The sequence below is a fragment of the Glandiceps talaboti genome, chromosome 2, assembly GCF_964340395.1.
Source record: "Glandiceps talaboti chromosome 2, keGlaTala1.1, whole genome shotgun sequence".
Classification (NCBI taxonomy): Eukaryota; Metazoa; Hemichordata; class Enteropneusta; family Spengelidae; genus Glandiceps; species Glandiceps talaboti.
The window spans coordinates 5,881,275-5,891,174 of record NC_135550.1 but is presented as its reverse complement, the minus strand read 5'-3'; the positions used below and the strand labels follow the sequence as shown (position 1 = coordinate 5,891,174).

The 9,900-nt window shown below is 35.7% G+C and overlaps 1 protein-coding gene across 1 annotated transcript; it reads left to right on the top strand.

Moving 5' to 3' along the window:
• Positions 1-1,778: 1,778 nt before the first annotated feature.
• On the top strand, positions 1,779-7,348 carry LOC144453789 (C-type lectin domain family 6 member A-like). The gene is made up of 4 exons (XM_078145144.1): positions 1,779-1,839; positions 4,080-4,448; positions 5,941-6,173; positions 6,878-7,348. Exons 2-4 carry the CDS (start codon positions 4,163-4,165, stop codon positions 7,091-7,093), a joined length of 735 nt encoding a protein of 244 aa, XP_078001270.1. The 5' UTR covers positions 1,779-1,839; positions 4,080-4,162; the 3' UTR covers positions 7,094-7,348.
• Positions 7,349-9,900: the final 2,552 nt, after the last annotated feature.

Below are 9,900 nucleotides of genomic sequence, written 5' to 3'. Positions count from 1 at the left end.
ACTGAGTTTAATAAAGTTCATACCTGGTGCAAGTCTAATAAACTAACTATTAATATTGACAAAACAAATTACATCATTTTTAAAACGACCAATAGAAAGTGCAACATTGAGGGCGCTTTATCTGTCGGTGATCTGCCAATACAAAATGTTCCATCAGCCGTTTATCTCGGGGTAACTCTTGACCCCTCACTAGCCTGGAAATCCCATATTGATACAGTCATTAAGAAAGTCAGCCAAAAAGTAGGCCTTATCTCATATTTACGCCATTATCTCCCTAAATCAACTATGTTACTTTTGTACAATTGCTTTATTCTTCCCCATATAATGTATTGTATTGAAATTTGGGGCAATGCATATAAAACTCACTTAGACCGCATTTTTAAATTACAAAAAAGACTCGTTAGACTGATCACCTTTTCTGATCCAAACACACCTAGTGCTCCTTTATTCCGACAACTTGGCATTCTTAACATTTATAAGCTTTGTAAATTCCAAACTTGTGTATTTGCTTTTGATTTAAAGACAGGTCATTATGCTCATTCAATAGATCGTTATGCTACCTCTATATCACATTCATATAATACACGTCTTGCCACTGGCGACAACTTCGTTATTCCAAAAGTAAATTTAAGTACAACTCAAAACAACATTTATTACTCTATCGCAAAACACTGGAACGAAACTCCAAATCTGATAAAATCAATAACCTCAAGAAATTTATTTAAAAAGTCGCTTAAAAATTATCTTTTGAACACAGTATAGTGAAAATCCTGTATCATATTTTTTCTTTCTAATGTAAGTTTCAGTCTTTGTTGACACTGTAAATATATTTAATGTATATCTAATGTATATAAGATGGCAAAATTTACTGCTTTCATTTAACAAGTGTATGTATTCAGGGCCAGAGACTCGATTAGTTCCACTAGAACTACCTCTCTGGTCCTCACCAATCATGTACATGTACATTTATTCTTGGTGAAATAAACTTATTATTATTATTATTATTATTATTATTATTATCATATCATATCCATAATCCCAGCCTCGTACATGGATTTCAACTCCAATAACGTCTGTGGCTGTTATCATACTCAATAATATGCAAATAACTTGAAATATGGCTGTTATTGTACTCAATAATATGCAAATATGGATATGAATAAATAAAGACATGCAAATATATGCAACTACTTCTGATACTCATAGTCATAAGTCAGCTCTAATCAAGACAGCAGACAACAGGTGGTCAGCGATGGCTTATGAAAACAACGGCGATAGATTTGTACTTGGGTTTATGATATACTGTTTTTGTCTTTGTGCTATTGTTATAGCCGGTGTTGTCCTCTTCATGGACATGGAAGAAGGTAGGTCGATTTGAAGCTATAAAATCTAATTTGTACGAATTTTATTGGAAATTCCAAAAACTAATTTCCTGTGTTTTTTTTACATACATGTATTTTAAAATGTTGACAAGTTTACTTACAAAAATGCGGTAATATTCATATGACTTTTCCTATAGCTAGGTTTTAAATTAGCTTTAAGAAACCGGCGACCTTCTGAGCATGATGTTTCAATAACAGCTTTTACAGTAACATGTCGACTATATAGTATATCAAAGTATACAATACCATCCTTATTTATATTTATAATATACCTAGTGATAATGCTGTGCCATGATTCGCTAGAATCAGTCACGTGATAGGAAAATAGAATGACTACTTCCCTTGGGGAAATAGTCCCATCAATTTTTACATGGTCACGTGACCACCGCGCGTTCACAGCAGGTCAAAATGGGAGCTTCTGACGATGTCGTCTGCCACCGCGAGTTCACAGCATGAGGTATATTATAAAACACATATTGCCTGGCCTATATTCGGGCTATAGCACCCGTTCATTACCCCCTCGTGACTGTGAGTTACCAGAATCACATGCTATTTCCCTCGGCCTTTGGCCTCGGGAAATAGCATGTGATTCTGGTAACTCACAGTCCCTCGGGTGTAATAAACGGGTGCTATAGCCCTCATGGCCAGGCAATATGTGTTCAATATCCAATACGTATAAATTGTTAATAGCACTGCGAGAACGGAGATGTCAATTGATATTGCTCCACCATACTTGTTTGTCAACGCGAGCGAATTTTGCTAAATGTCTAATCACGTCTTGGCATAATCGCAAGGAACGTATTTACGGTATTCGTTTCCTTGGACAATGTAAATGTGTATCCAATTTATAAAGCTTTTAACAACATCTGTCTAAAGTATGTCAAGTGGAATAGAAGAGGCTATGATATTGTTTATACACAAAGGCAGAACAGCTATGTATCAATGAGCAAAACGTGCTATAAGGCCAAGTAAAAAATAAAATAGTGTGTTTCCGATAACTCGACCCACCCTCGTTTAAGTCCAGACCCTAAATATTGTTTTTGCATGCAAAAAGGTAAAATGGTACCAATTTACTTATATTTCCGTGTACACCTTCATGTCTTTGCCTCATCTGTGGTCACTTTTAAAAAGCAGTATTCAAGAGAGAAACCAGGTCTTTTTAGACTATAACAGTACAATCTGCATAACGTGGTCGTCTATAATTGCCTGCCATTTACTAATTGTATACGTCATCAAACTCTCACGGAAGTATTATGACCGACGAGTATCTTACCTTCGGGTCGAAGTAAATTTTAAAAATATGAAGTAAAATAAAGCAACATTACGACCTACCTATTCTATTTCCTGAAATGATATTATCGGAAACAAACATTTTGTTTTATATTTTGCCTAAATAGAAGGGGAAAAACCTCTACTCAATCATACAAGGGTTTTAGAAATACACGCAGACCTAGAGGGAGGATTTGATTTCATGACAGCTATACATCTACCCATGACACATTTTATCTTATTACTACTACGGATCTAATTTGTTTAATCTTGTATCTTGTGTGGAATCCTAACACAAAATTCAAGTTTGTGCTGTCTCTACATTTATCACCTTTCTGGCAGTACGTTTATTTTTTTAAAAAAAATTATATGGAATTGAAGTATGCATTCTTAAATGGTATTGTACTTGTGATAAAAGTTACCCATAGAGATGTTTTGAAAAGTGACCGCTACCCACAAAAAATCAAAATATTTTTGGTAGCCCTCTCCTAAATTTCGTGGAGGGAAATTCATGGCCACCCTGAAAATCTGCCCCTCCTCTCATATCTAGGACATACTCCTAAGCTGCTATGTGAAATGTACTCTGTCTACATTGCGATCTGTGTTTTGCTTCGCTTACAAACACAAAACCAGAGAGGAAAATCACAGATCGCGATGTAGACAGGCAATAGCAGGTTAGAAATCTTGTATTTTCAGCCTTTATTCTTGCTTTCAATGTCCCATACGCCGCATTTGTTTGCGAACCCAGCGATAACGTAAACATTCTACAATGCTTGAGGTCTGAAATAGGATCAGTGTGCGGTACTTCAAAGGTATATTTTCTGCAGCCCACTGTTTTTGATATAGTATTATATTATTGCAATAGAAAGAATAGACACATAGTACATGGGAAGGTTCTGTCTGTCTACATGAATGACGCTTTTGTACGTATGACGTTATGTCTGTCTGTCTGTCTATGTCTGTATGTATGTCTGTCTGTCTGTCTGTCTGTATGTATGTATGTATGTATGTATGTATGTATGTATGTATGTATGTGTGTGTGTGTGTATGTGTGTGTGTGTGTGTGTCTGTCTGTCTGTCTGTCTGTCTGTCTGTCTGTCTGTCTGTCTACTTGAATGACGGTTCATACTCACTTCTATGCATCCCCCTTTTAAAGGGGGAGGTGTGCTATATGTACACCTGTCTGCTTATACACTTTTTTTGCGCAAGCTGTCACTAAATTCTCATCTTCGACACTCTACCTATAATCATAATGATATTAATAACAAGCAAAAGTAAATACCACAGGCGACTGACAACCTTTTTCAATTCCTTTATTTTTATTTACAACAGAGCCATATAGATCATGTTACATTAACAAATAATACATAAAGTTGTGATAAATTGATTGCTATAGATAACTTATAATACAACTTATATTTCTTACAGATCCCAGAAATTGTAGAATTGAGTATCACTACAATTTCGATGAGCTGAGACAGAGCATCCAAGAGAAAATAGCAAACGGAGAAATGAGAGGAGAAACGATACAACCAACACCTGAACAGCGAACTGTTGGTTCAAGTAGTGCTACCATACACAACCCCCTTCATCAAGAATCAATCAGGGTAAAGAATGTCAAGGCACTATCTACAACAGACGGTGTAGTTACCGATCCATCGAAGTCAGCTAATACTTCAACCCATCATCAACTAGAATCTGGTACCACGTACAAACCAAACATCAACTCTCATCACACCGCAAACTTAAACAAGACGACCGAAACGTATGCCCAACAGTTACTAACTGTTAGTGAAGGTAAATATTCTTTTCATTACACTTTCAAGTAAAACTGAATTTAAACAAAAAAAAAGAAACATGTAATATTGTAACAAATATGGGAGTGACCTCTACTGTTAACGTAACCCTCCTCCAATGTTACTCTCTCTCTCTCTCCACTCCGTACACGGGATCGACTTGGACTTTTAGGGAATTAGTTCAAACTACACATAATGTTCATGGTTAACCTGGACCATTTAGAAGTAGCCACGGAGCAGATCGAAGCTCCTAGTCTAGGCCGTCTCTTCCAAAGAATAAATCCATAACATAAGTTATGTCAACATTAAATTCTTATAAACACAAAATATACAATACTCAAATGATTGGGTGATAAAATAATCAGCACCATAAATGACTAAAACGGAAGTATTGCCGTCGCCTTAATTCAATGCAAATGCTATTGACAAATATGAAAACTAGCTAAACAATGTGATCACGTCATTGTTCTTCCAAATGTCTGTAATTAGTCATTATTTGACACCGCCGATCTTATAATAACTTAATGTTGTCATCTCAGGAGAATACTATTCACGAAATGCAAACATTTATTGTAAGTATTAATTCATAAGAGCTGAGAGTTCACGGTGACCTCGCAAAACATCAAAACTTAGCGAATATTAAAAAGTTATATTCTGTCTTCCGTAACAATATTAACTGACGATGTCTGTCAATACGAGGGTCGCACAGTATTATATTTATCATTTTTTCCGTCTTTGGCATCTCCTTACACTCTAAAGATTTTGACGCTTTGGACGCGTCCCATGTGTTCAGTTTAGCTTCGTGTGTGTCCGGTCCAAACATAAAACACTAATGTTCAGATGTAGAATGCATGTGTTCTATTTGCTTGTTCTGAACACTTACTTTGTGTTCAAAAACTGTTACAGTGTTCTGATGCGTCAACAGTGTTCTAGTTTATAAGATTTTGAACATATGTTATGCGTTCAATAATAAAACACTGTGTTCTAAATTTGAACACATGCGTTCTAGTATTTATATTGAACACATATACTGCGTTCAAAATCTGTTACAATTAAGTGTTCTAACATGTGTTCAGGAACTGAAAACACATTACTTTAGAGTGTAGCTTTGTCATCTATGATTCATAGCTGGCCGGATGGATGGATGGCGGGAGGATGACAGGTGGTCAGGCTAGTGGCTGGGTGGGTGGGAGGGAGGGAGGGACCGAAGGATGGGTGGGTGGGTGGATGGACAGGCGGACGAGTGGGTGGGTGGGTGGGTGGGTAGGTAGGTAGGTAGGAAGGCAGACAAGTCATAAGTAGGTAGGTAGGGAGATATACAAATAGATTGGCAAAAAGGACAGACAGACAACTTGACTGACAGTCAGACAGTCAGACAGACAGACAGACAGACAGACAGACAGACAGACAGACAGACAGACATACAGACAGGCAGATATGCAGACATAAATTAAATTACATTAACACTAATTAAACTCTGTCTTAAAACCTAGTGACACTCTGTAAAGAAGGATGGGTACATTTCAAATCATCATGCTACTACATTGTTACGGACAGGATGTTATGGCATGATACCCGTACTAACTGTCAGAATCTTGGCGGTGATTTGGTGAAGGATGATACACCGGATATCAATCGTTTTCTGACTGACCTAATAAAGACAATGGACTTAAGTAACTGTGATCCAATATATAGGTGTAATGTACACATTGGACTTAGTTATAAGGTTAGTAACATTAATGGTATTTTCTAAGTCAGTTTTTACATGTATATGATGCCAAACTGTTCATAGTAATATCATGTCTGAACCCAAACACAGTAATTACGAATTCATGACAGTTTTTAAACGTATGCTCAAAACGCATCTTGTTAATCTTGCCTTCTCTTAGATCTGGAATTTAGCTTTTATACTTTTTATGCCTGTCTTGTATTTTAAGCAGCTCTGATCACTGTCTCTGTGGATTTTAGTCGCTATGTATGTATGTATGTATGTATGTATGTATGTATGTATGTATGTATGTATGTATGTATGTATGTATGCATGTATGCATGTATGCATGCATGCATGCATGCATGCATGCATGTATGTATGCATGTATGTATGCATGTATGTATGTATGTATGTATGTATGTATGTATGTATGTATGTATGTATGTATGTATGTATGTATGTATATCTCGCCGATTTTTCCTTTGAAAAAGAATATTTATTCGAAACGTCGGATTTACCAGCTATTTATACGGACTGATTTATTAGTTCCATATGCATATATATATATATATATATATATATATATATATATATATATATATATATATATATATATATATATATATATATATATATATATATATATATATATATATATATATATATATATATATATATATACATACGAAACTTCTTCTTTTTCATTTTTGTATGGATAGCCTGGAATTGGATTTCAGTGGGTTGATGGTTCAGACCTCTCTCACGACTTTATGCCATGGGCTCCATCTGAACCAAACGATGGAAGAGTCTCCAGATCTGTAGAACTCGAATTAAGAACGCTTAACAGTCCTTCACTTCAATGGAATGATATGTCACTCAGTTCCATATCAGAACGGCATAAAAGGTGGTCTGCATGTGAGATAATGGTGGGCTAAATTTGAGCGGTGACGTAGTGTAACACAGTGGGTTGATTTACAGTTTATTGCATTTATTTATCATCTGTATAAGTGTTCTGTCTAAATGTTAACGTCCCACATTTCAAGCTTATTTATATCACCATATTTCCTCTAATGTTCTGAGAATATGTGACGTCATACCCTCCTATATATAACATTGTACTTCAGATTGAGAAGCAATGACGTGCAGTAGTGACCATGGTTTACAACAGTACATAGTTGAACCTAGGGTCCAGGGGGAATACATGTTTTTTTTTTCGTGATTTCTAATATCATTTTCTTATGTTTCTAATAAAGTTTTAAATATTACCACCATAACTGTCGTTTCCTCTGACTCTCTTTTCCTATTTCCTCTTATCAGAGTTTATCAACTTTTGCATTAATTGTATGTGTGTGTGTGTGTATGTATGTATGTATGTATGTATGTATGTATGTATGTATGTATGTATGTATGTATGCATGCATGCATGTATGTATGTATGTATGTATGTATGTATGTATGTATGTATGTATGTATGTATGTATGTATGTATGTATGTATGTGTGTGTGTGTGTGTATGTATGTATGTATGTATGTATGTATGTGTGTATGTATGTGTGTGTGTGTGTATGTATGCATGTATGCATGTATGCATGTATGTATGTATGTATGTATGTATGTATGTATGTGTGTGTGTGTGTGTGTATGTATGTATGTATGTATGTATGTATGTATGTATGTATGTATGTATGTATGTATGTATGTATGCATGTATGTATGTATCTTCTTCTTCTTGTTATGTCATCGACAATCCAGCTGTGGTGACATGGTGAGTTTACATTGTGCACGATTTTCCATAGTAAGCAACCGTCTCTTTTCGCTTATTCTGGTTTCCTTTTCAATGATCATTTTCAACGTTGTGTTTGGCCGACCACAACGCCGGGAAACATCTGGTTCCCAAAGCAGTACTCGACTGGCTGTCTCATTATATGCCCAGCCAGACGAAGACGACATAGTCTGATGACTGTTGTTATTCGAGGCAGGTCACCATATACTATAGTAGGACCTTTTTGGGCATATGTGTATATATGTATGTATGTATGTATGTATGTATGTATGTATGTATGTATGTATGTATGTATGTATGCATGTATGTATGTATGTATGTATGTATGTATGTATGTAGAAAGAAATGCATAAGGAACTAATAAACCAGTCCGTATATATAGCTGTTAAATCCGACGTTTCGAATAAATATTCTTTTTCAAAGGAAAAATTGGCGAGACAGAGAAATGCCAGGTGAAAACCCGAACATTTCTAAATATAATGGAACAAAACCGCGCGTGATATAAATAAACGGTTATACGTGGGATAAGTTCTTAAATTCGCACGCACCTAATAGAACCCAATAGAATACGCCTGAAATTTAAAAAAATACCCAATAATCATGATAATTAGATTGGGAAAGACGAGAATAATCTATTAATTCCAAGGGGTTACAGCGTTCCAAGACGGAAAATGATTTCTTCTTCCTTCAACCTCAAAGCTTTCTCATCACCAGAAACCTTAAAAATTCCTGAAATGGACATATCTGATACATTATGATCGTTTGTAATAAAATGCATAGATACGGGATAGTTACGATTCTTTTGTCTGGTCAAACGGAGATGTTCCACGAAACGATCACCAAGACGACGTACAGTTGAACCTATATATAGAAAACCACATTTTTGACATGTAATGCAATACACTACATTAGTACTAATACAAGTAAATCTACTTGTAACAAGCACACTGTTCTTAGGGCCAAAAACATGATTAGTATTAATAATGAAACGACATGTACCACATCGAGTACGATCGCACGGAAAAGAACCAGCATTAACTTCCAATTCACGTTGTTCTGTACGTACCACCGTATCTCTAAGACTGGTATCACGACGCCAAGCTGTTAATGGTACTGCAGGGAACAATGAATTGGTAACCCTATTAGAACGTAAGATATTAAAATGCTTGTATATTATGTTTTTAACTCTAGTTGAAAAGGGATGGTATGTAAGAGCTAGTATGGGACGATCGTTGTTACTCCTCTGATCATGTGATTTGATACAAGCTTCCCTAGACAAAGATGATACTTTATGTAAAGCCGCGTTGGTAACAGACATAGGATAACCACGTTGATGGAAGTACGTGCAAAATTCAGCAGACCTTTTTCTGAAATCCAAATCACTACTACAAATACGACGTAGACGAAGTAATTGTGAATAGGGAATGGAATCTTTACACTTATTAGGATGTGATGAACCATACTGCAAATATGAATGTGAATCAGTAGGTTTAGTATAAATAGATGTAGCTATATCATCACCATCAATCCTAAGGGAGATGTCAAGGAAATTGATAGTTAGTTCTGAAATATCATAAGTATACTGAATAGCAGGATTAAAATTACATATGTAGTTAATAAACTGCATAAGGTCCTCAAGTTTGAGTGATGCTGCACCAACGCCGTCATCAATAAATCGTTTATATAGATCAGGTAAGATCCCTTGATATGAGCTGAAAATAAGGTGTTCTTGATAAGACATAAATAAACAAGCATAACTAGGTCCAAGACAACTTCCCATAGCAACGCCGTGTTTCTGCACAAAATACCTGTCACTAAAGGTAAAATAATTACAGGTGAGAACAAGTTCAGCCAATCTAAGAAGTACGTGGGTAGGAGGGTCAAGTACAGGTCTTAATGTATGTATGTATGTATGTATGTATGTATGTATGTATGTATGTATGTATGTATGTATGTATG